Below are 26,066 nucleotides of genomic sequence, written 5' to 3' on the forward strand. Positions count from 1 at the left end.
AATTTCTTGCCACTTGCTCACAAAAGTTGAAATTTTCGCACCCACAGGGAGGGGAATAGGAGTGGAAGGCGCCCTGCAGAAATCATTGCTTCCGTGAGGTGTCTCTTCCCTGATTCTGCGATCTTTTTCGTCCACCTTGACGAGAGAAACCAGACGTGTTGGTCTGTCTGTAGGAAGACTGATAAGATTGTCGATACTGAGGCTGGTACCTATTCTGTTGGGTATGATAATTCCCTCTGGATGAAAATCCACGGCCTCTTGCTCCTCTGAAGGTACCTCTTTTGTATTGCAAGGAGCCCAATGATCTTGCAGTATCAGTATCGGTTTTAATTGCTTGGAGTGCGTCATCTATATGTTTTCCAAACAATGATTCGCCATCATAAGCCATGTCCAATATTTTTGTCTGGACTTCTGGCCTGAACGTGGTAGCCTTAAGCCAACCCTGGCGCCTGAGAACCGCAGCCCCAGCCAACTGGCGAAAGTTAGTATTCACAATATCCAGAGCGTCGTCGATAGTCTCTGAGGCTGCACGCTCACCCTCCAACAAAATCTTTCGAGCATCTTGTCTGTTGTCCTCTGGGATGAGGTCGATAAAGCTTGCCATTTCTGACCACATTTGGCGGTCATAACGCCCTATTATCGCTAGGGAGTTGGCTGCCCTGATGGAAGCAGCTGCCATAGTTGAAAATGTTTTCCCAATTAGATCCAGTCGGCGTCCTTCCCTATCCGGTGGTGTAGTGACCGGTGCTGCCGGATTCTTAGACTTTTGTTGGGCTGCCTGAGATATAACCGAGTCTGGACGCGGTTGGCCAATGAGACAGGAGGGACTGTTGGCTGGAGCACGGTATTTTTTGTCAATCCATGGAAGCACCGCTGGCACTGATGCTGGGTTTTTCATGATTTTAACTCCTTCCTTCCAAATATAGTCAACGATAGGGATAGCTCTCGTAACCTTTCTTGACTCTTCTTTAAAGTCATGCAGAAAACAGTCAGACTGCTCAATGGTTACCGGCAAGTGGAACCTGGTCGCAGCACACTGCATAAGGTTATGGAACCCCCCTATATCTTCCGGGGGCGAATCAGATGGTAGAGGGGTAGGTGGCGAAGGCATAGGGATTATATAAGAATCCCAAGGGTCTGCTGGGTCTGGCAGCTCGCCCTCTTCGAATTCCTCCTCCGAGGTTGAATCTTGACCTTGACGCGGGTCCTGTGGAGGATCAGGCAGTTGAGGCATTGGGGCTGGATCCTCAGGCACAGGCAATGGGTCCGCGTGTGGCGCAGTCTGCGGAACCTGTGGAACGATTGGCTGCGGTGGAAAACGCTGCTTATAATCTGCAAGCATGGCTTGCAGGTCTTGAATTAACGTAGGAGGCAAATGTGACATCTCGCTCCGACGAGGTTGTTTGTAGCAAGGTCTATGATGCGGAACGACTATGTCTTCCTGATAGTAATGCCCTTGATAATTATCTTCTTCCTCATCATCGTCCTCCTGACATTTGATGTGCAGTTCCGAAGGATGGCGAGCAATCCCAAAGGGCCCTTCGTCCTCGTCATCCTCATAATCTTCATCCTCACACTGCACATATATTTCCAGGAGATGCGAGGGAGTAACCGGTGATATGTCACTACATTCCTGCCTCTGAAAAGACTTTAGTTGAAAAGTCCTGGTGGAAATTGGAGTGGAATGAGCGGGCGCCATTTCCTTTGATGTGATTAGGCTTGTAGAGTCCATCGTCAACGAGGTCGTCGTCGACGGGGCTGTGGTAGACGGGATCGTCGACGGGATCGTCAACGGGATCGTCGACGGCATCGTCGACGGGATCTTCGTCGTCGACGGGATCTTCGTCGTCGACGATGTCTTCGTCGTCGACGGAGCCGTCGTCGACGGGGTCTTCGTCGACGGGCTCGATGTCGACGGGATCTTTGACGATGGAATCTTCATCGACGAGCTCTTCGTCGACGAGCTCGACGTCGACAGGCTTATAAGTGGCGGAATCGTCGCCGACGGTACTGCTGCCTTCGTCGACGAGGACTTCGTCGACGACACCTCGACGACGGGCTTTTTTGTGAGGATAGTAATCCTCGTAGACAGAATAGGAGAGGTAATTGCCGTCGTCGTGATGGTGTTCGTCATTGAAGAAGCAGACGAGGTGACAGAAACCGAAGATTGAGAGAAAGCCAGAGATTTTGAAAGGCTTTTACTCACAGTTTGTGTCGTAGCCTTGACTGCAGAATCCTGAGGAGAGTGTGCTTCAGAAGTAGAATGATGAGATTTCTGACGCTTCTTCCCCTCACTGGAAGAGCTGTCCTGCGATCTAGCTCTCTTGCTAGAAGTAGAGGCTCTGTCATCCTCCTCAGCCGAAGAGGATTCAAGCCACAAAAGCACTCTCGCCTCCCTATCCCTAAGAGTTTTTGTAGGGAAGGTGCGGCAAATCTTGCAATCTCTTGCCTCATGTTTAGGGTAGAGGCAGTAGATGCAGTCCACATGTTGATCATCAACATGGACTCTCTTCTTGGCGCAGGTCCTGCAGGACTTAAACAAAGCCTTCTTGTCTGACATGCTGAAGCAAGTTGAAACAAAACTGAGTGGCACTCAGGGAAACTCCCTTCCACACGACGTGCGGTGAAAATCTGAGGAGAACTGGCTCTGCTGAGAGGGTTCTAGAAGGGTGCTGGTGTCTGATTGGTTGTTACCAAATTCTTGGTTCCTTTTGCATAAGGAGGTAGATAGCTGCTAAGATATAGGCTTTTGGCCTTTTCTTTGGGCCTACTACTACTACTAACATTTTGGCACTACTTTTTTATTTACCGGGGACTCCCGCCTCGGCGACGGGGAATGATTCAGGCATGTGAATCTATGAAAGATACCCCAATACTGGATAACTAGGATTACAGGTAAGTAACTTATCCTTTCAAGCTGTGCGGGAATGGAAGAGAGCCTGTCTTCCTCAAAGACATCCCTCGCAAACGAAGTCAGAAAAATTCAAAATTTCGACAAGTCGAGAATAAGCCTGCCAAAAAGAGGCAGAGGGGTAGCTCTTCCTGGATCAGCAGTTAACTGGTGCGGAAAGAAAAGAACTGACGTCCGCGCACCTCGGTGGCGCCTATATAGGCACTGCAACATCATAACCGACGCTAATGATGCCCACAATGTCACACTGAGCCAAATGGACCCACCCGACATCGCGTGCAATGGGTAATGCTCAGCAAAAGTTTCCGGATCCAGGCTCAGGCCTGGGAAATTCAAAGGTGAGGAATCTGCAGCTAGAAGTTTCTATCAGCTACAAAGCCCATCCTGGGCAGAGTTGTCAGGCCTTCTCCCCCAGGATGGGCTGGGTCCACGAAGGGGAAGCTTCAAAGGCCTGCACATTTGTAAGCTGTCCCTGCCTTTTGCTGCCCCCAGTAACTGTCTCCCACTGGTTCTGCCCCCCACTTTGGGCCGGAGAATCAGCAGGAAAACCAAGCTAGCAGGAGAGGTTTCCCCACCTTTGCTAACCACACCCTTCAGGTGGGGGAGGTGAGGTGGAGCACACATCTCAGTGCCCTCCATCTTGAAGATGAGGGAACCCAGACAATTAGGGAGAGGCTCATGTCCCCTCCCACTGGAGGGTGGCATAAAAGGGGGTGTACCCACACCAAGGAAGGGACCCATTGGTCCCGACCTACACACTCCTTTAATGCCCCTAAATTTAGTATTTACGGGCAACCTTGAACCTTGCCTCCGCAGATTTGAGGAACAAAGAAGAAGGACTGAAGAGCCGTGCTGTCCCAGGAAGAAGAGGACACCTTCTACTTTGGCCCCAGCCCTACCGGCCTATCCTGCCATCGACCTGTCTACAGAGAAGAAACTGGCATGCCCAGCAGCCCCCCAGGGGACCTGTCCTGCAACTATCTTACAGACTCTGTCACCTGTGAGCACCGTACTTGCTCAACCAAAGACTCCAAGGCTAGAACCCATATCCAGGCGGCTCCACGGTTCTGTACCACTCAGCCGCCATGACCCGAGTTCGAGAGGCCCAACACACCGAGTAGGCCTCCCCAGTGATCCTGACCTGGTAACCGGTGACCCCCGACCTCGCTCAAGCTTCAAGATGGCGCCTGCAGCCTCAACCTGAAGGGTCCCCCTTGATTGAAAGGCGATAAGAAGACCCCAACCATGACCGAAACGGTCTGAAGAACTCAATCGGAGCCGGTCAGAAGAATCCGGCGTCAAAAGACACCCTTGCACTCGTCGCCCCAAGGCCTTAGGAGACCCAACTGATGGTGTCCAGGCATCTCCGATGATCCTAGCTTACCTTTCCAGCCGGTGGTCGCCTTCAGGACGTCTCCCTGCCCCAGCCTGCAGCAACTTTGCCAAACCGGAGGCATCTATTTGAAACCACAGGGTCCCGACGTCTTCTTGGCCCTGCACCCGGCGTCCTCTGTGCCACTGGTGGTGCAGCTCCTGTGCTGATTGTTGGCCCCTGCAGTGCTGACCTTAGCCCCAGGAGCTTTGCTCCCACACCGGAGTGGCCTGCTCATAAGCAGTCCCTAACCGAAGGCCCCCTTAGTCCCAGTGCTGCTGGGGGTGCAACTTGAGTGCCAACCTAGACCTTGGAGAACCTTGATCCTAACTCCTAAAACTCCCACTCGTAAGACATTTAGGGGCACAAGCATCAAAGGTTTTTGTGAGCGCAAACGGTGAGATTCGTAAAAATCGGCCATTTGCGATCGCAAAATGGCCTTTTGCGATGCATCAAAGTGTTGGGGACGCGCAATTTAGGTAATCGCAATTTTTTGTGATTTCCTAAATTGCGATTGCATGTAAGGAATCGCAATTTGCAATTCCTTAATTGCAATACAAGAACCACTTTTAAATAGCGATTTCGCTATATCGGGCCACAAATTACCGAGCAATTAAACTGGTCTGTAATTTGCAAAAACTTTGAAAAATGCACTAAAGTGCATTTTTCAAAGTTTCATGTTTACACACACATGCCCTTGGGGCATGTGTGTGCGTAACATGGGTGCACATCACAATTTCAGGGGTGCAACAGGGTGTCCTTTTGGTACTCGCAAATTGCGCATGCAATATCCCATTCATTCCTATGGGCCTGTAGGTCCGTAGAAATGAATGGGGAGCCATTCCTTAATTGCGACTCACAATTTGCGAGTCACAATTAAGGAATGTTTAGGAATCGCAATTTTTATAGCGATTCCTACATGCATAGGCTTTTGCGAGTCCTTAATTGTGATCCCTTAATAATTGCAGTTAAGGACTCGCAAAATCCTACCTTGATGCATGTACCTGTTACTTAACATTTTTCTGCCATAGGAACCCATGTTAGGAGTTTTTGGGCCTAACATTTTCTACGTGTTGAACTGTTGTTTTGTATGGAGGGAAAAGGAACTATAACTTAAACCCAGAAAAGTCTTACTTACCTTGTATTGTGACATCCCTCGGTGCAGTACCTCGGCATACCACCCCGAGTAGTCAATGTAATCTGGAAGTAATCCAAAAATATTCTAAAAGTAATTAATGTGTAATTTAATCTGCATTTTGAAACCATACCAACATGTAAAAATTGCAAACCCATTCCCAAGTGCATTTCCGTGTAAAGGTTCAAAATTGAAAGTGTTTTACCTACCTGTACCAAGTCCAGCTTGGTTCTAGAAATAAAAATCCAAGTATACCTTTTTTATACTTACCCAATTAGTCAGGATTCTGTGTCTGAGTGTTTGTAATCAGTCATTGAGTGAGTGAATACAAAAAAATGCTTAACACACCCTCTGGATATGCGTAACTGCTCGCCCACACTACCACAAAGAAATCTATTAGTACTTATTTAATTTAGCCTCTGCTATACCTCTGCGGAGTCCGTGGACTCTGTGCACACTATACCTTACTTTAGTATAGTATATACAGAGCCAGCTTCCTACATAAGGATCCCCTGGAAGATAACTACTAAGCCCTGGACCAACTGTTGTTTGTCATAAGTTTGACACCATTGATCACAGAGCCTGTTACTCAAGACATGGCATGGCGTTGCAGACGGGGGCCCACACAATCCTCCAAACAATGCATTTAGCGATGTAGATTTAAATGTACCATACAAATCTTCAATGCCTCGTCAGTGTTAGTAAGCGCTATATAACTACAATTTAGGTATAGCATGGTGCAAATATTAAAACGGAGGCAGTCGCATGAAGAGCAATAGAATCTTTTGTAGAAAATTATCAGAAAGTATTATCTTTTGGCAGTTTATTTTTGTTAGTATTATCCAGTTACCCCAATGATGTTCATTTTATAGACTTGAGAAACTTAAAAAGCTGAGTTCACCCTACTGAAATTTTTATCTATGTTTCATACTTTTTCTGTATGAAAGCCAATTCCTCTCAGCAAGCTGATGTCTCCTCTAGCAGCTCTTTGGCTTTTTCGACAGTGTTCAGATAACAGAGAATTTTTTAGAAACAATCGAGAGTTTCACGTCTACTCATAGCCGGACTGGCCAGCCGGTTAAGCAGGCAATCTCCTGGGAGGCTGGAGCCGCAGGAGGCCGGTTTTGACACTTGGATTTTGCCCTCCAGGATTGGTGGTGCACATTACCCATTCTTGGAGGCAACTTGAAAGAGTTGCTCTGGGTCTAGCGCGCATTAGCACTTCTGCACATGGGGGCTGAATTTAATATTTGCCAGGGCTATTTTAAGTTCCCAGTCCAGCCCTGCGTCTACTAGAATTTAGGAGTGTTATGGTGTATGTGATGCACCAACACAGTTTCCTGTTGCCTGGCATATACTTCCAGCAATGATCAACAGGGCACCATATCAGTCTTAGGGATCACCAGACACAACTTCTAGTTGCCATATTTGGATATATTTTGTAAAGCACCCCAATGACAATTCTCACATACGTTGATTCATATTCTGTTGTATCATGGCATGAACATTTTTGGGGGAGTAATGGTGGATGGAGTCTAAATAGTCATAGTAAAGGGGGGAAGGTGGTAGTGCTGTACTGATGAAATAAAGCACCTGGATGCTCATGGCGATAGGGTTGTTGGTCAGATATGATTCAATTGGTTTATGAGCTTCCATGAAAAGTGCTGTTTTCATGGTTTTCTAGAGGCTAGCCGCACAGGGAAATGCTTTGGGTTGTGGGTTTTAGGCATTTCATAAATGGAATATTTATTTGCACCTTTAAAAATTTGCCCCCATGGAAACTTGGACTAGAGATCTCCTGTGACACATCCATTCCAGAGGGATGGAAGGTAGTTATAGTAAAAGGATAGGTCCCAAAGGCCTCTGATCTGGCATACATCTTGACTTTAGTCCTCTAGTCAATGCAGAGATTGCAAAGTAAGTATAATAAGGATGTTTTGCTTCAGGTCCATCATGTCCATCCAATTCCTTGCAACTTGATATTGAATCCTCTAGAATTGTCTAATATATTTTTGAATGCTACTATTCAGTACTCTACGTGGATTACACCCAGTGGTCTGCTGATTTCGATTTCATGGTTAGGGAAGTGATACTACACCCTAAAGTACAATCAGTTGGAAGCTGTCATTTTTTAATAAAACAGACATTTGCAGACAAATTAAAGCTAACTTAAATATAGCCACAGCGGGCCCGATTCACAAAAGTAATCTGAGACAAAATCCTAACTTTACAACTTTCGGTATTCACAAAAGGCATTTAGGAGTAGTGAAGTTAGGATTCCTAACTTTACTACTCCTAAACTGAGACAAAATCCTAACTTTGCGACTTTGAGTATTCACGAAGGGCATTTAGGAGTAGTAAAGTTAGGATTCCTAATGAGGCTGCGTGGAAGGCTGAGGTTGCGGCTCCAGGGACGTCGGATCTGGTACAAACAAAGCCACAGGAACAGGAGAAGCCTCCCTGGGCTCCAGAGAATTCCTAGGCGCAGGAGTAATCCTGGGCGCTGGAGAACCCCTTGGCTTCAGAAAGTGGGTCGGAGTCACTTGAGGAGGAGAAGGCGATGGCGATACGACATCCTGAATATGACGTTACGGAGCTGGAGAAGTCAACCTCGAAGCCCTACCCTTTGAAGATCGACGTCGAGATCCATGCCTTTTCGTCTTCTTATGTTTCCTTGACTTCGAGGTATGTGAGGTCGACAACTTCGATTCTGATGTCTTACGATCCCTCTTCTCCTTTCTCACTCGTGGCGTAAAAAGCTTAGCCTCATGCTCTTTAAGCGCCTTCGGATTCATCTTCTGACAACTGGACCACCCGCCAACGTCGTGGTCAGATGAAAGGCACCAGAGACAGAGACATATGTCCCCCACACTCCCTGCACGGCTTGAATCCAGACTTCTTCAAAGTAGCCATCATGCTGCTACACCAAGAGAGAAGTAGGAACGATATGGAAACATTTTCTTTGATCTCCTTAGAAAGCTGTACTAACATTAAGCTTACATCTATAGAGTTTTCCTTTATTTGTTCGTGTAGTTGGTTTTCCGAGTATGCATTCATCTTGGAAATATTTAAGGTACATTCACTTCCTGGAGAAGTATGTGACAAGTGTTCCGCCATGGGCATATCTGTGTCATCTGTGTCATGGTGCTCTAACACAGAATATCTATTTGAGGTAGTTAAATTGGTCTCAATTACTGTCTGTTTATCCACCGGCATGGTTGCCACTGTTGCCATAGTGGCTTCGGGAGTGTGTGGCCTCAATTGTGTTCATTTATCTAAAGGTTCTACTTCTACTTCTTTTATTTTGAAATACGACCTCAAGGATGGTGTGACTCTAGGCTTCCCTATGTAGTTTTTATTCTGCCTTCCTTGTAGTCTTCTTAAGTTTATCCGTGCCCTCTTTAGGAATGACTTTACAGATATTGTTTACTATTTCGGGGGTTAATTCAGGTGTTGTTTTAGAAATTGTCTCAGGGGTTATCTGTTCTTGTCCTGTCCTATCTTGTCCCGACTGATCTAATACTTCTCCTTCCCCTTCTTTAAAGTATCCATCATGTTGCTACACCAAGAGAGAAGTAGGAACAAAGTAAAAATAAACAATTGGAGAGTCCCAGAAAAATGTTACTTGTTAACGGTGCGGAAAAAAGGGAACTGACGTCAGCACGCTGACGATGTCTTCTAATGGCTCTTGTGACGTCATACGGAGTCAGAAGTGAAGCTGTGCCATTGTGATGTCCTCGTCGACGTGGGAGAGCTAAGAAAAGGTTTCCATTGAATGCTGGCGCAGGGGTAAATCAAAAGGTGAGGAATCCACAGGGAATTGTATCCATCAGAAGTAGAAGTTTAGATACCTAATCACAAACTGCACTTGTAATACGTGAAGCAGTACTAAAGTAATACAACGCCGGTACTACAAAATGCTGTTGACAAACCTACGGGTGAAGACCACCACCATTCTTATATTTTTTATGGAGAGATCTCAACCCCAGGAAAGGAGATCTCTGACATGTAAGTATACGCTTTAGTTGTAAGCGTTGGAGGGCCAGGTGGGAATGGAAGTGAAATGGGGAATGTATATAACTAAATGGAAGAAGTTTAAGGATGAGTAAGAAGTAGTTTAGGAAGGGTTAGGGAGAGGTTTAAGGAGGAACAAACACCCACCAACAAAAGAGAACACACATTACTATATACAAACCAGAACAAACACCCACCAACAAAAGGGAACACACATTGTTATATACAAACTACACTTCTAAAGTTACTACATGCAAAAGGTCCCAAAATAGTAGTAAACGTACTCAAACTCAGCCCTAGAATAAGTCAAGTAGCACACAGGGCCCTGCACAGGTATTGCAACACAATCCCACAGAAAATATTGGAGAGAGGGACATAAAATAAAACCCTGCAGGAAATAATGTTAATTACATAAAATGATTTTGATTTATAAAACATGTATTCAGATTGTTTCATAGTAAAACATTATATATGAATAATATATAACTACTATATGAATATAACTTTTAATACTACACTTGTTTTAATTGAAAATTAAATTGCATTAATTTTAAATGATTAACAAATAATTTAAAATAACTTAAATTAATTATATATATAAAACATTTAGGGCCTCATGTAGGTAAATACATTTTACCGTTTCTTAAATACCGAGCCGTACCGAATCGGTAAATTAGAATCGGTAAGTTATATGTAGGTAAAAATTCGGTAACAGTTACCGATTCGGTAACATTCGGTAATCACGAATCGGAATTCACCGAATCGGTAAATACCGAGGTGGTATTTACCGAATCGGAAAATACCGAGGTGGTATTTACCGAATCGGAAAATACCGAATCGGTATGTACGGAATCGGTAAATAAAATCACATGACTTGACGAAACAGCTAATCCCGTGCAACCACAGCCCACCCAACCAGGAAGTGGCCACACCCAGGCAGGTGTACATAATTAGCCGACCCTGGAGAGGCTTGGAGTGCAGAGGAGAGGCAGGGAGCCGGTGCCTGTGCGAGCGGGAAAACGAACATCATGTCCAGCCAGAGAACACAGAGAGACGGAGGGGAAAGGAGGAGGAAGCTGAAATTTAGCCCCAAGGAACTCCAGGTGCTGGTGGAAGAGGTGGTGAAGCAGCACCAGAAGCTGTTTGGAAGGCAATCCCTGCAAGTGCCTGAGGCTGAAAAGCGCAACATATGGCTGGCCATCCAGGCCCATGTGAATGCCGTGGGAGTGACCCACAGGGACATAGAGGTCCTAAAGAAGCGCTGGTATGACCTGAGGATTGTAACCAAGAGGAAGATGGGCGACATCCAGAAGGAGGCCAGCCAGACTGGAGGTGGAACCAACAGGGCACCTGCCCTCACCGAACTGGAGGAGCTGGTGGGGGCCACAATCGAGCAAGAGAGCGTCGTGGGTCTTGGGGACGCCGACAGCTCTGCCAGAGCCGCCACACAACAAGGTAAGACGAAAGCACAGCAATGTAGCACCCCCTATCCCTATCCCACATCCCCCAATGTGAAACGAGAATCACACTGCAGTCCACACGTGTCAGTGCAGACAGGCAATGCATTCCGGGAGATGTAGTCAGGGAAACACTAACCATGACGTAAATGTTACAGGGCAACAAGGCATGTCACGCACACGAGGCACAAGGAGACAGAGGACATTTTGGAATGTGAAATTATTTAATGTGACGCTTTCAATGCAGCCCTTCGGGGACACTGAGCCAATGTTGTATTTCTGTCCACAGATGTGACATCATGCAGGACAGGGCATGCTGCAGGAGAGACGGCACACCGGCCACAAATATCACCTCTAGCCAGCACAAGTTCAGACCAGGGAGCAGGCCCACTGGCAGCCGCACCACCAACACAGGCAGCCTCGCCGCAGCCAGAGCCAGCATCACCTCACCCAGAGCCAGCATCACCTCACCCAGAGCCAGCATCACCTCACCCAGAGCCAGCATCGCCACTCATGTTTGAATTACCGGCCACATCTCCGCTTGCAGGTGTGGGAATGAGGAGGCGTCCAGCAGCCAGGCTACGAGCCTTAGACACCTCGTCAGACGACAGCATGGGCCCTGAAGAACTCACCAGGCCCCAGGAAGGGAGCCATGCCACTGTGCCCCACACCTCACAGGCAGCACAGACGGGAGCAAGAGGGCGCCGCAGGTCGCGTGTCCAGAGTCCACCAGCACCCATTGACGGCCATGGTGTTTTCTTGGGTCTCGAGGGCCAAATGTTGAAACAACAGCGCCTGCAAACAAAGGCAGTCATGACAGTCCAGAGGCACATGCGGGTGATGAAAACTACATTACTCAACATGGACAATAACATCAGCGGCATGGCTGCGGGCATTCGGGACATGTCCCAGTCAGTCCAGCAGTTGTGCAGCAAATTGGATGCTGACATCGAGGCACGGCGCCGGGAACGGCAGAGAAGGGACACTACCAACAGGGCACTCAACCGTCTGGCAACTGCGACTTCTCTACTGTGCCGGCGCTCTGTGACGATGCAGGAGGGCCTAACACACTGCTGCAGCGACCTGTCTCGGGGGATGGTGCAGGTGACAAGTGCACTAGGGGTGCTATTGACTAGTCAGGCGTCGACAACTGCTGCAGGGGATGCTGCGGAGAGCATCGACACCAGCAGCAGGAGCAGCATCACACCCCCCATCCCAGAAGCACGCAGGAGCAGCAGGCGGCTTGGGGTTGGCTCTAGTGAGGATGCACAGGCCGTGCCATCCACCACTGCAGCGCGTATGCGTAAACATTGATGTGGCCCTGCTTAGCCACTTCCCAATGGGTGACGTAACCCTGGACATACTCCTTGTATAGATGTTATATTGCCAGATTGGCTTGTTCATGTGTTCATGGCGTGGTGCCACATTAAAACCACGTCATGACTAATCACAACTGGCTGTGTCCCCTTACTTACTCAGAAATAGTTGCATGTGATCTCTGCCCGTCTCTCTCTCCCATCGATTGCAGTTGGCACTCTAGCTGCGTTGCCCTGTGGCTGGCCTGACTCATCCTCGTTGTCCTCAAAATATGTTAGTTCCACATCTGTACCTTTTTTCGTGGCAAGGTTGTGCAGCATTGCACAAGTGGCAATAATCTTGCAGCAGGTGATGGGTGTGTACTGGCGTGCGCCTCCGCTCTTGTGGAGGCAGCGGAACCTGCTCTTCAGTAGTCCAAACGTGCGCTCCACCACATTGCGTGTTGTTTTGTGTGCCACGTTGTATCGTCTCTCACTCTGGGTTGCTGGGTGTAGGTAGGGAGTGAGGATGAATGACCGGCATGCATATGCACTGTCGCCTATATGAGTTGAAGGGAAACATCAGTCACATGCCTCTTTACACTATGATTTGCAGGTTGCAAGGGGCGTCACTGTTACTCACCTAGCAGGTATCCCTCTCCAAATTCTCCGGCACTCAGTCGTGTGTAGATCCCACTATTCTGGAAGATGTACGAGTCGTGGGTGCTCCCAGGAAACTTTGCAACAATATCTGTGATGATGTTCCCTGCATCACAGATCACCTGCACATTGATGGAGTGGGTGGACTTCCTGTTCCTGTAGATGTGCTCTGTGTCAGCTGGTGGACAGATTGGGATGTGTGTACCATCAATACAGCCGATGACATGGGGGAACTGTGCCATGTGATAAAAGTCTGTTTTTGTTTTCTGCAGTGCAGCCTGTGTGTTGGGGAAGCTGATGTAGTGGTGCATTCTCTGCATCATGGCATCCAGGAACTTCCTGAAGAAACGTGACAGGCAACTCTGGGATACACCACCCACCGCAGCTATCACCACCTGATAACTGCCGGATGCCAGCAGATGTAGGCTGCAGAGCACCTGCACATGTGGGGGTATGGCGTGCGCCCTTCTTATTGGCTGGTCCAGGAGTGGGTGAAGGTCCCTGATTAAGTCCATGATGGTTTCGGGGTGTAGCCTGTACCTCTCATGTATCTCTGCATCAGTCAGGTGGAATAGTGTGATGCGCTGTCTGTAGATGCGTTCCTCCCGTCGCCAAACCCTCAGTCCTGCTGCCTGTAGACGTAGGCGCCTTGCAATGACATACATAGCGGCCATGTTGTCCACGCTGTTGCATTTTGGGATTGCTAATATGCACTGTTGATGGTTACCACCTGCTTTCAATCCGTGTTAATTACCGACTCTTATTTACCGATTTTCTTGGATTTCTTAATTACCGAGTGCTCCTACATGTCATTATAATTTTTACCACTTCATATTTACCACTTCATATTTACCGATTCGTTAAGTATGTATTCGGTAACTCTGATTCGGTATTTTAGAATTCGGTAAATATGATTCGGTATTTACCGCCTCATATTTACCGAAAAGTCGTTTTTGGACTCCTACATCTCACTTGTCTGAATACCGGTCGGTAACGGCATATTTACCGTAAATCGGCCGTTACCGACCGGTATTTGGCTACCTACATGAGGCCCTTAGTAACTTTTAATACAGAATAAATAAAAATGAAATGTTTGAGTGCTTTTTAAATTAATTAAATATATGTATATAAATTGATTATTTAAAAAAATATTTAGGTTATTATGCTGGAACATTCTATTATATTTGCTTTAAATAGGTTAAAAAAAAGATTTACATGAATAGTTTACATTAAAGTATTTTTTAAGTATATTGTTTAAGTTTAATACATTCTATTATTATTCCCTCTACATTTCTAATGGGAGATTTCTACCCTTGTGGTGAAGATCACTGCCTGAATATGAAATGTTATGGTAGTTACTTTCACTTGTAAGTTCTGTATAGATATCTAATCCTCTTGATTTCATGGGGAAGAACTATTTTAGTCTACTTTGGAGTAACTTTGGAGTAACTCTACACTTGGAAACGGTGAATAGCAAAACAGTATATAATTTCTTCAAAGTGTTGTAATAAATTTACTCATGAGTAAAATATACATGGGTAAATTTAATAGGAAATGGTACAATTTCAGAACCTAGAATTCTTTTCAGTTATCTTTAATACTCACTGCTTGATGCTGTTTGTTGCAAAAAATCTTCCAATGCATTCATTGTTGCCTGCACCCCAAGGCATGTTGTAATGTTTTAATTTTTTCCCTCCTTTGAAGAAATCTGTTTTCTTGCTGCCATCTGCATTCAAGAATCTGTCATACTGAAACTTCTAAAAAAAGAAAAAAAACACAAAATGTTTAAGAATATAACACTGGCAATCTCTTTGTAAATATATTAACACTGAATTGCTCTCTATTAGATGTTTAACCATCAACGCTCCCATGTTTTAAAATTAAGCACTTCTGCACAACTGTCCCCTCAAGAAATGACAACGGATTCTGAAGAGTGTTACGTAAACTTACCCATCACGGTCTGCAATGTCTTTGCTTACTAGTCGCCATTTCCAAAACTACGCAGTCAAGCAATCAGTCAAGCAATCCACAGACCAGGAGCTATACATCAACTTGTGTGTCTGCGTAGGGAACAGTTGTGTGCTCACGTTTATGCAATTCAAAGTGCATGTATTTAACTAGGAATGTCTCTGAGTTAGTACATCTGCTGCAGACGGCATGCTACAAAACAGAGAAAGGAAATCGCTACTCACTATTTTCCAGCACTGCTATCTGCAGCACGTACAATAAGTCAGATAAAGTCCAAGCTTCATATGCGCTTTAGAATGTGTAGTCACACAAAATTTACATTAACTCATTAACTGCTGGGGCTTCACTCCCACCAGTGCTAAGACCTTATTTGGATATTTGGAGTAGTTTGTGCTTAGGGCTCACTAACATTTCTTCCACATAAGGTATCCATTCCAAATTTGCCACCCTTTTTCCAACATCATATTTGAAGATTCCCATGGAGGAGACTGAGAAAATGCCAAAATATAGCTACATTTTGAGTTTTTGGGGAAAATAGGAAAAAGTGCTCCATAATAAAAGTGTGTTTTTTCCCTAAAAATGGCATCAATAACAGGTTTGCTATGCTAAAATCACAATCTTCCCAGATTTCAGGAACATGCACAGCGGAATCAAAAAGCCTACTTTTTTACTAAACTTTTTGCATTTTTTCAAAGAGGCAGTCCACTATTCCATTTTTTCTGATATCACCCTACATCCAGTTTCTGGGAGAAACCAGTGTGAAACCAATGAGTGATCCTGGAAAGCTATAGAATTTCTGAAAAGTACACAACATTTATATGTATATCCCTCAAAGATTTGCCAAAGAAACTAACTGTTGAAATGAAGAAATATTGAAAATGATTAGGACAAAATGGCTGCTTTACAAAAACAATATACCATTTTGTCTGCTGGACCCTTCTGGTTGCGAGGATATATAGGGTTTGTCGGTTTTCCAAGAACCATTGGTACCCAGATCCAACAACTAAGCTGCAAATGTTTTTCATTGTGTACGGATCAATAGATATGCTGCAATATATAGAGTGAGAAATAGGTATCATGGAAACCTATGTATTTCTGAAATGGGCTCAAGATATGATGTTTGAGAGCAGTGGTTTGTTTTGCATTTCTGAATTTGTGGGCATCCATATTAGCATGCGATTCAGAGGGCATTTTTCAAAATGGCTTCTTACACACCGACTTATATTTGGAAGGCACAAATGTAGTGAAATCATATGTATTACTATTCTCTGTTCCCACATGTCTTTCAATATAAATAGTAACTCACACTTGTGTGGGAAGGCTTAATGCCCACGACAGGAAACAGGCCAAAATGCACCATGGACGCATCACATTTTTCCACTGAAAAATTTGCCTTTTTTTGCAATGTGGGTAGCTGTGGATTTTGGGCCCTAGCTCAGACGGCAACTAGGGGAGCCTAACAATCCTGCACATTTTTAAAAACTAGACACCAAGGGAATAGATTGTGGGGTGCCTTGTACGGTTCTCCCAAGGTTTTGTTACCCAGAAATCCCTTACAAACCTCAAATGTTTAATAGAAAAAAAGATTTTCCTCACATTTCTGTGATGAAAAGATCTGGAATTTGTGGGGAGCCACAAACTTTCTTCCACCCAGCATTCCCCAAGTCTCCAGATAGAAATAGTACCTTAAGTGAGTGGGTAGGCATAGTGCACATTGCAAGAAAAGGCCATAATGCCCAACATGAACACATCACATTTTTCCACTGACCCTTTGTGTGCAAAGTAGGTAGCTGTGGATTTTGGGCACTAGCTCAGCAGGCATCTAGGGAAACCTAGGAAACCTGCACATTTTTTAAACTAGTCACCTAGGGGAATCCAAGGTGGGGCGACTTGCATGGCTCAGCTTTTGTTGCCAAGAATCCCTTACAAACCTCATAAATTGACTACAAAAACTTTTCCTCACATTTCTGTGCTGGAAAGTGTCAGAATTTGTGAGGATCCATACATTTCATACCACCAATAGTTCTCACATATCCCCTGATAGCAAAGGTACCTCATTTGTGTGAGATCACCACACAAAAGGCCCTAACATGGAGAGATGAGCTTTGGGGGCAGCTGCTGTATTTGGGGCCCTGCTGGGCCTCCACTCATAGAATCTTACCAACCACAGACATTTATGAAAACTAGACACCCAGGGAATTCCACAGTGGTGTACCTTGCATGGATCCCAAACACTTTTCTTACCCACAATGCCCTGCAAACCTCATACTTTGGCTAAACTCACACATTTTCCTCAGATTTCTGTGATTAAAACTTCTGAAATCAGGATGAATCAACAAATGTAATTTTCCCTCATTCAAATGTTAAATCGCCCCACCCCCTCGCCCTCCCACCCCACTGCTCTTACCTGCATGGGCTGCGCCTGTAAAACACTGCCCCATTTGTGAGGCTGGGCCCCGTGCCCACAACAGGAACGGATCAAACCAAGGTCAAAGAGAGTTCCACTGTGGTATTCATTGACCCTAGTTTAATGTGTTTCTTTCGCAGTCAGTTGGCCCAGCCACACCAATGGGGTAGCGTTTTCTTTATCGACACAAGTGTGGGAACTCTGGGTGATAGGAACTTTGTGGCTCCCTCCTCATTCCATATATTTCCATCACAGAAATGCAAGGACATTTGTGATTATAGGCAAGGCTTGAGGTTTTCAGGACATTGTGAACGCCCCCTGGTGTCTGTTTTACAAAAATGTGTGGGTTTGGAATGTTTCCCTAGATGGCAGCCTAGGCCAGGCCCAATTAACGCAGCTACCCCATTGTCAAATCAGGTCAGTTTTTTTTTTTAATAATTCTTTTTATTAAACGTATTCATCAACATACAGTAGATATGGCAGAGGAGACAGCATACAGTTATTACAGGTATACATTACAGTAGATTCATACAACAGCAAAAAGTAGATACTTTTAAGGGGAAGGGGATTCCTCCTGGGTAGTACTCCGCAAGGGGTACAGATGACCCCTCGGTAGCTGTTCCAAGGGTTCCATATTCGAGACTACTTCTGGGGACAGCCCCAGGCCACATAGACTGTCTTTTCCCTGAACATACACCAGTCTAAATCCTCCTTCCAAGCCTCAACTCTGGGTGGTTGTGAGGATCCCCACAGTTGTGCTATGTTTCTTTTCGCTAACATGAGCCCCAGGGTGACCCATTGTTTATTGTGGGTAGAGAGGTCTGTGGGCTTCCATATGTTCAGAAGGCATCAACGAGCCTTCATTGGCAGGTCTAGTGTAAGGACCTCACTTAGAATAGGGTGTATGGTATGCCAAAATGCTTGTGTGAGGTCGCACTCCCACAGTATGTGCATGAATGTACCCTCTTTCCCACATTGTTGCCTGCAATCTCCTACTTCTGCTCTACTCATGCAGACTAAGCCAGGCCCTGTAATGTATGTTCGGTGGAGAATATTAAGTTGGACCAGTCTCAGTCTGGCCTGGATAGCTACCTCCCTCGGGAAAGACACTGCCTCCTGCCACTCCTCATCATCTAGCTCAATCCCGTCCCTCATCCATTTTTCCCTGAGTGACTGGAGGGGGTCCGCCATGTTGTTAATTAATTTTTTATAGGTTAATGAGATTGCTTTCTCAGGTAGGTGGCCATCAAGCAGTCTATCCTCTAGTGGCGAGGCGTCGGGGGGGATGAGCCTCTCGGAAGTTGGGATTTAAGGGAATGGCGTATCTGGGAGTATCTGAAACGTTCAGAGTCAGCTAGGTCAAATTGTTGCTGCAAGGAAGCGAATTGCTTCGTTCCACCTTTGACCCTTAGATCTCTAATATGCGAGAATCCAATAAGATCCCATTTATCAAAACCCGTTGTCCTCCATGGGTTTCCCAGCCTTTCCGAATCCCACAGGGGGGTTGCTTATGTGAGTTTACGATCCCATCCCAGGTGTTTGTTTACCACGTGCCAAACGTGTACTGAGTGTTTAGTTGGCCCAGTTAATTTGTGTTTCCAGGGGTCGAGAGTAGAGTGCTCTGTTATAGTTCCCTACCGAAAGGAGCCACCAATCCATAGCATATCCTGGGTCCTCTGGATGTCCATAAGTACCCTGGTTGATGGTTGCGTGGTGAGTAGGCCAGTAGTATTTTTGGATATCTGGGAGACTGATCCCTCCGTCATACCAATTTAATGTCAGTTTAGCTAAAGCAATACGAGGATTGCCATCCCACAATAGGTCCCTCTGTAGGCATTCAATTTCTTTAAAATATGATCTGGGACTAGGTCTAAAGAGTTTTGCAGAGCATATAAAAAACGAGGCAAAGCCATCACTTTAAAAAGGGCTGCTTTTCCCAGCAAAGACAGTGGAAGCATCTTCCAGCTTGCAATGTCTCGTTTCAGCCTTTGAAGGAGAGGGACTAGATTGCGACTAAAACGGAGTGTGTGGTCTAGGGAGATAAATATACCTAGATACTTGAAGCCTGTCGTAGTGATATGAATCGGGCAACCGCTGGAGGGGGGGGTAGGTGGATCCCCCTCAAAACGTAGATGAGGGATTTGCCCCAGTTAATGGAGAATCCAGCGTATCGCCCAAAAATGGCCAGTGTGTCCAACACCGCTATGAGCGATGCTTTTGGGGAGGCAAGATAGAGCAGAATGTCATCTGCGTAGAGTGTAATTCGGTCCTCCCAATCGTGGGACCAACGCAGACCGCATATGATGGGTCACTACGGATCCAAGAGACCAGGGGCTCTAAGGCTAGAGCAAATAGCAGAGGTGAAAGGGGACAACCTTGACGGGCCCCCCTACTCAATTTAAATACTGTTGATTTCTTGTTATTGACTATGACCAGAGCCAGGGGGTCCGAATAGAGGAGCCGGACCCAGTTAACGAAACTTGGTCCAAACCCCAGTTTGGCTAGGACTACAAAAAGATATGGCCATTCGATAGTGTCGAAATCCATGGTCGCATCTAGGGACACTATTATAGCTGCCTATTGGATCGTGGCTACTCTCCCCAACACACCGTGTAGTCTCCGCATAAAGCCTGACTGGTCAGGATGGACCAGGTCGCCAATCACCTTTACCAAGCGATTTGCCAGGAGTTTAGCTAGGATTTTGGGTTCCGCATTGAGCAGAGGGATAGGCCTATAGGAGGCACAGACAGTCTTTGGTTTACCCTCCTTCTGGATGGCGATTAAGGTGGCCATTCTTTGATCGTCAGGTAGCACCCTCCACTCCCTGCTTTCCACAGACATTCCTCAGAGGTACGGGGCTAGTTTATCTGGCCTGAGCTTGTACAACTCAATGGAGATCCCCTTGGGTCCAAGGGCCTTGCTTGAGTGCAATGACCTAATAGCTTGAGCTACTTCCTCATTGGTGAATTCACTGTCCAGAAAGTGGCGATTCTCTTCTGTCAGTGTGGGAAGCACAATGTCTTGTATCAGCGACTGGGAGTCCTCCTCAGTGTATGTCCCGCTAGTATGGTAGACCTCCTGGTAATGGTCGGCAAAGTGATTCGCAATGTCCTGCGGGTCAGTTATGGATGCATCGTCAGTACCCATCAACTCAGGGACTATTCTGCTAGCCCATTCTTTTTTGTCGAGCAATGCTATCAATTTACTGGCCTTATCCCCGAGGTTGTATATTCTGCCCAGCTTTTCTCTCCCTAGGAGTTTAGCCCTATCAGTGGCTAAGGCTTTATACTCTTCCTGTTTGAGCTGCAGAGTATGGAGGCCCTTGTTAGTGACCTCCAATTTCAGCTCCCCTTCCAACCGGAGGACCTCCTCTTCAATATCTGTAATTTCTTTCTGCTTGTCTTTTTTGGTGCCTGCAATAAGGGATAGTGCTTCCCCTCGAATTATCGATTTGAACGCCTCCCAAAGGGTCTGGGCCAAATCCACCGTCCCTTCATTTTCTTTAAATAGGGTTCTATTGCTTGGAGTAGTGCTTTCCGGACTTTTGGGTTGTGGAAATACCAAGGGTTGATTGGTGAAATCCTCCCCACCCTTGTACAATCCAAAACTATGTGCGCCCATATTGGGGAGTGATCGAGATTCCCCTCGCAAGGTGTTTGATCTCACGAATAATAGACACTTGGGATGCTGGAACTAGGAGATAGTCTATACGAGAGAGGCTCTGGTGTGCCCCAGAATTAAAGGTATATTGAATTTGTTCTGGGTTGAGAATCCGCCACCCTTCCACGAACCCCATGGCCTCCAGAAAATTAGGTAGCCATCTATGAGAGGGTCCGATCTCGCGTGGTGGGTGGCGGTCTAGGGTGCCTGACACCACTGCATTGAAATCGCCTCCCACGACCAGGAGACCCACCGGGAGTGAAAGGAGGATCGTGCCTAGGTCTTTAAATGTATCCTTCTGTAAGCCAGGAGGCACATAAATGGACATAAGCGTCAATACCTTCCCCTCCCAATGCCCTGAGATGCCTATGTATCGTCATCTATCATCTGTCCACGTGGAGTCTGTTGAACAGGGGAATGAATTTCTAATCAATATACCCACCCCCCGGGAGCTGGTCGTAAAGCCGGCATGAGCTACTAATTTGTAGCCCAATCTGTTTAGTGCCGTACAGGATTTGCCTACCCGATGGGTCTCCTGAAGTAGTATAATGTCTGGTGCCTGCCTCTTAATGTACTGGAGTGTTACGCTACGCTTAATCTTATCCCCTAGCCCGTTAATATTCCAACTCAGGATTCTGGCGCTCTTATCCCACTGTGTGCTCATTGGGTCTAGTATGGCTTTCAGTATCCCCTGCATCTAGGCCGAATCGATCTGTCGATAGAAGAGCAAAGTCAAACAACAACTGTAGAACCCCAATCCAACAACCCCCCTCCCTGCGTCCCTGCACTCTGGGTGCCGAACTGCCCATGACCAAACTTGCAGAGTGTCTGTCGCCCAACGAGTTAACTAAGCGGAGTAAAGAGGGGTGCGTGGTGCCCCGTTCCTCGACCCCCCCTGTTTATAACTAGTATGGTAAGTTCCCTGAACGATAGAAAGTTATGATACCTATATTCCAAAGTTACGGAGGGAGCCCCCTCATCGATAAGGTCTGACATTTGCCCCAAATTCCTGGTCCCTTAATGGGTATATGTCCAGTGTCCCTGGGGTACAGGACCCACAGATCCCAGTCCTCTGTGCGGTAGCTTGTCAGGAGTCACATACTTCAAGGGTACAGTCTCATGTTTATCGAGTTTCCAACCAGTCGGGAACCGCCTCCGGATGATCAAAAAACCAGGCCCTTCCTTCAGCCTCAACCCGGAGCCGGGAACAACATAGCATATTTCATGCCTCTGTCTCTAAGTTTCTTCTTGATTGCTACAAAGGATCTTCTCTGCCTCTGTACCAGTTGAGTGAAGTCTGGGAAAAAGGTAATGTCCGCATTTTCGTATTTGAGTGGCGGGCCTGTTCTGGCCGTCTGAATAATAGCATTTCTGTCCCGAAAATTAAGGACTCTTGCCAGCATTGGTCGAGGAGGGGCCCAAGCTTCGGGTGACCCCCGGGGACTCTGTGCGCCCTTTCCACAACAAAGAATGTACTCAGTTCTTTGGGCTGCAGGCTTTTAAGAATCAGATCCTCCACAAAAAGGTCAGGTGATTGGCCCTCTGATTTTCCGGCACTCCTAGGATGCGAATGTTGTTCCTTCGTAATCCAGCTTGGTTTCTGCAAATTTCCGAAAGGTGTGCAACTTCCGGACCTCGCCCTGAAGCTGTGACATGTCTTCCACTAGGCTCGCCGTGGTGAGCTCTACCTCTTTTACTTTTTCACTCATCGTTGTGAGGTCAGCGCGGATGAGAGTGACGTCTATAGAAATCGAGTCAATCTTGTGTTCCAGCGAGGTTTTCACACCAGTTATAGCCTCCATCAAGTCTTTTGGAGTGAGTTCTGCGCTTTTATCCACGGGGTCTCCAGTGCGTTCGTCTCGGGATGTTGGGTCTGGCATCGTATCCTTAGGTAATGTATAGCGGTCCAGCTAGTTGGATTGTGCTCATTTAGACCCCCGCGTGGACATTGCGGCTGCATCAAGAACTGACCCGCACGTCTCCAACTGCTGCGAAATATGTCCACTGCGACTCTTCACCTCCTGTAAACTATCTCAACAGGCGGTGCCCAGGGAGGTTCAGTCCGCCCCACAGTGCACCGAAGACGGACAAGACCGCGGGGAGCAAGCAAAGGGAAAGCCCGGGCCACTAGTCTTGAGTCTCCGGGGCCCAAGAATGAGGAGTGCGCTCAATGAGCCCCAGGGGGTCCACCACCGCTCCCAGTTCAGCCCGCGTCAGCCGCCTCCTCGTGCTGCAGCTCAGTTGGTGGTGCAGGCCAACTCGACCTGTGCAGTCGAAGGGGTCAACACTCTGCCTTGGGTCTGCAGGCCCGAAGTCCTCACCTCGTCTGCCCGCACCGTGAGGTCAGTTGGTAGGGTCATTCTGTACGCCTCAATGCCCCCATGGGAGTGAGGCCTGTCGACTGCGGGATCCCGCTCTATGCCGGTAATCTATTCACCCTGTAGGGCCTTTATCATCGTGGAATCGGCGGTCACAGCGTGGGCCAAGGGAGGGGGGGGACCCGGGGGAGACCAACGATTTACCCCATGATCTTGGGCCCCCGGCCTCCCCGGCGCCGCACCACTACTCCCTCATTTAAGGAGAAAGTCACTGTACGGCTGCTCGTATTTCTTTGTGCACTGTTGCGCTCAGATTCCCTGCTGAAGGTGGTAGCGTGGCTGTCTCTGAGCCAGGCTGCAGGCGGTTCGCCCTTCCGCTGATCGTTGCTGGCCGAAGGTTCCCAGATCAGGGCCCGTCTGCCGCACCGGATGTGCCGCAGTTCGTGCCCATGTGCGTTAGCACGTTTGCGGCTGCCGCAATCACTCTAGGTCCCGGCTTGAACGCCCAGTGCAGTCTTTAGGCTGTGATAGCTGTGGCTACGGCCGCCGACCACCGATCGTCCCCGTTCGAGCTGGGACAGGTTCGGGGCATCCTCTGGTCAAGGGAACAGCTTTCAGGTACCGGATTATTGTAGCGGATGGAAGGGGGAAAGTCAATTCGGACAGAGCTGAGCTAAGCAGCAACCATCTCGCTACGTTGCATAGCCACGCCCCCCAGGTTAGTTTTTTGACAGGAAATGTTGATGTTTTTACATTAGGTTTTGGGACTTTTTCTGTTGTGTACACTGTGCCCACTCATGCAAGAAGGGTAGTGTTTTTATCAGAACACATAAGGGAATGCTAGGCAGCAGGAATTTTCTGGATCCCTGTATATTCCAGAGGTTTACATCACAGAAATGCTAGGAAAATGTGGGATTTTTGGTAGAGTCTGAGGTATGCAGAGCATTGTATGTAAGAAAAAAACATCATGGGATCCACGCAAGGCATACCACCGTGGACTCCCCTTGATGTCTAGTTTTCCAAAATGTCTGGGTCTGTTAGGTAGAGATTTACTCATGCCCTAAAAAGTGCAGCCACTCACCATGGCAAGTGGAGCAATATTGGGATTTAGCCCCACTCTCCTGGCCCATATGTAAAAACAACACCCAAAAGAATCAAATGTCCTCTCGCTTGTCTTTGGCTCAGATGAACAAGTTACTTACCTTCGGTAACGATATATCTAACATAGGTTAGTTATAGATTCCTTACCTTAGAATTACCCCCAGGCGTCAGACGGGATCTGGAACGTTTTTTCATCAGCAGTAACTCTGCACGTCGGAAGGTGGTGTCGGTCAGCTCCGCGTTCGTCGTTGGCGTCGTGTTGGTGGGATGACGTCACAGTAGCTACTTAGACGCCACCTTGCGCTCTGACTTCAGTTCTGTAGACGACTTTCCACGCAAGGCATGCAAGACACTGACCACTGGTGCACAAAACTAGGGCCCTAAAACGATATCCTTAGCCCTAGAAATCAGTTCGCAGAACGGGGAGGATGGGTGGTGCGGTAAGGAATCTATAACTAACCTATGTTTCTTACAGATATATCGTTACCAAAGGTAAGTAACTTGTTCATCTGAAAGAAACCGTTAGTTATAGATTCCTTACCTTAGAATAGATACCCCAGCAATACCAACCCCGGAGTTGGGTCTGCAAATCAAATTCACACCAGAAAATCCTGGAGAACAGAGCAGCCAAAGAAGCCATCTCTCTGGACTTGGCAGTCGTGGCAGTAGTGTCTCGTAAATGTGTGCAGTGATGCCCATGTAGCTGCCTGACAGATGTCATTTAGAGGAACTCCTCGTCCCAAAGCAGTAGTGACTGCTGTCGCCCTGGTGGAATGGGCGAGCAGCCCCACTGGAGGCTCCTTCTTTGCTAAGGAATAGCAGGCTTTGATACATATAACGACCCATCTGGAGATGGTCCGTTTGTATACGGCCTGACCTTTCTTGGCGCCAACGTATCCAACAAAGAGCTGGTCATCCACCCAGAAAAAAGCGCACCTTTTGGGCCCAGACGGTGGAGCCTCTCTTTCTCTTTGGAAGGATGCGAAGGTGGAAAGAAGGTGGGCAAAGTGATGGTTTACCCAATGTGAAAGGAGGTGACAACCTTTGGAAGGAAGGAAGGGCGAGTCCTGAGGACAACTTTGTCCGGATGCACGGACAGAAAAGGAGGCTTTGATGAAAGGGCCTGGAGCTCACTCACTCTTCTGGCAGATGTGATGGTCACCAGGAATGCAGTCTTAAGAATTAAAAGCCTCAAAGGACAGTTGTGAAGCTGCTCAAAGGGAGCGCACATCAAATAGGTGAAGACCAGAGTCAAGTCCTACTGAGGCATAACGAAGGGAATAGGAGAAAAGAGATGCATTATGCCTTTTAAGAAATGGTTTACAACAGGGGACTTGAAAAGAGGCGGTTGATCAGGAAGTCAAAGAAAGGCAGAAATGGCCAAAAGATAGCCCTTGATTGTGCCCAGAGCAGAGAGCAGAGCCCTGCTGGGCCAAAGAGAGAAGGAACAAGAGAACCTCAGAAAGAGGGGCAAAAACGAGATCCACATCCTTTGCTGTGCACCATGCCACAAATATGTTACACTGGCAGGCGTATACCCTCTTAGTGGAGGGATGCCTGGCTGCCAAGATTACATCACAAACTTTGGGAGGCAAGTCAAATGACATCAACTGCTGCCGCTCAAGCTCCACGCAAGGAGGTGGAGGCTGGACAGGTTTGGGTGGAGGACCGCCCCCTGCTGCTGCGATAGAATATCCTCCCGAAGAGGCAGTCAGATTGGAGGATCGATGGCCATGTTGAGCAGCTCGGGATACCAGACTCTTCATGC

General features: G+C 47.1%; 1 protein-coding gene across 1 annotated transcript in view; it reads right to left on the reverse strand.

Annotated features, from left to right (window-relative positions):
- PTGIS (prostaglandin I2 synthase) overlaps positions 1 to 26,066 on the reverse strand; it is a 1,212,186-nt gene that overhangs the window by 67,530 nt on the left and 1,118,590 nt on the right. Inside the window, exon 9 of the mRNA XM_085619439.1 lies at positions 14,450 to 14,601. Within this exon, the coding sequence (XP_085475565.1) occupies positions 14,450 to 14,601 (152 nt within the window). The remainder of the gene's footprint in view (positions 1 to 14,449; positions 14,602 to 26,066) is intronic.

This window comes from Triturus cristatus, chromosome 7 (genome assembly GCF_964204655.1).
Source record: "Triturus cristatus chromosome 7, aTriCri1.1, whole genome shotgun sequence".
NCBI lineage: Eukaryota > Metazoa > Chordata > Amphibia > Caudata > Salamandridae > Triturus > Triturus cristatus.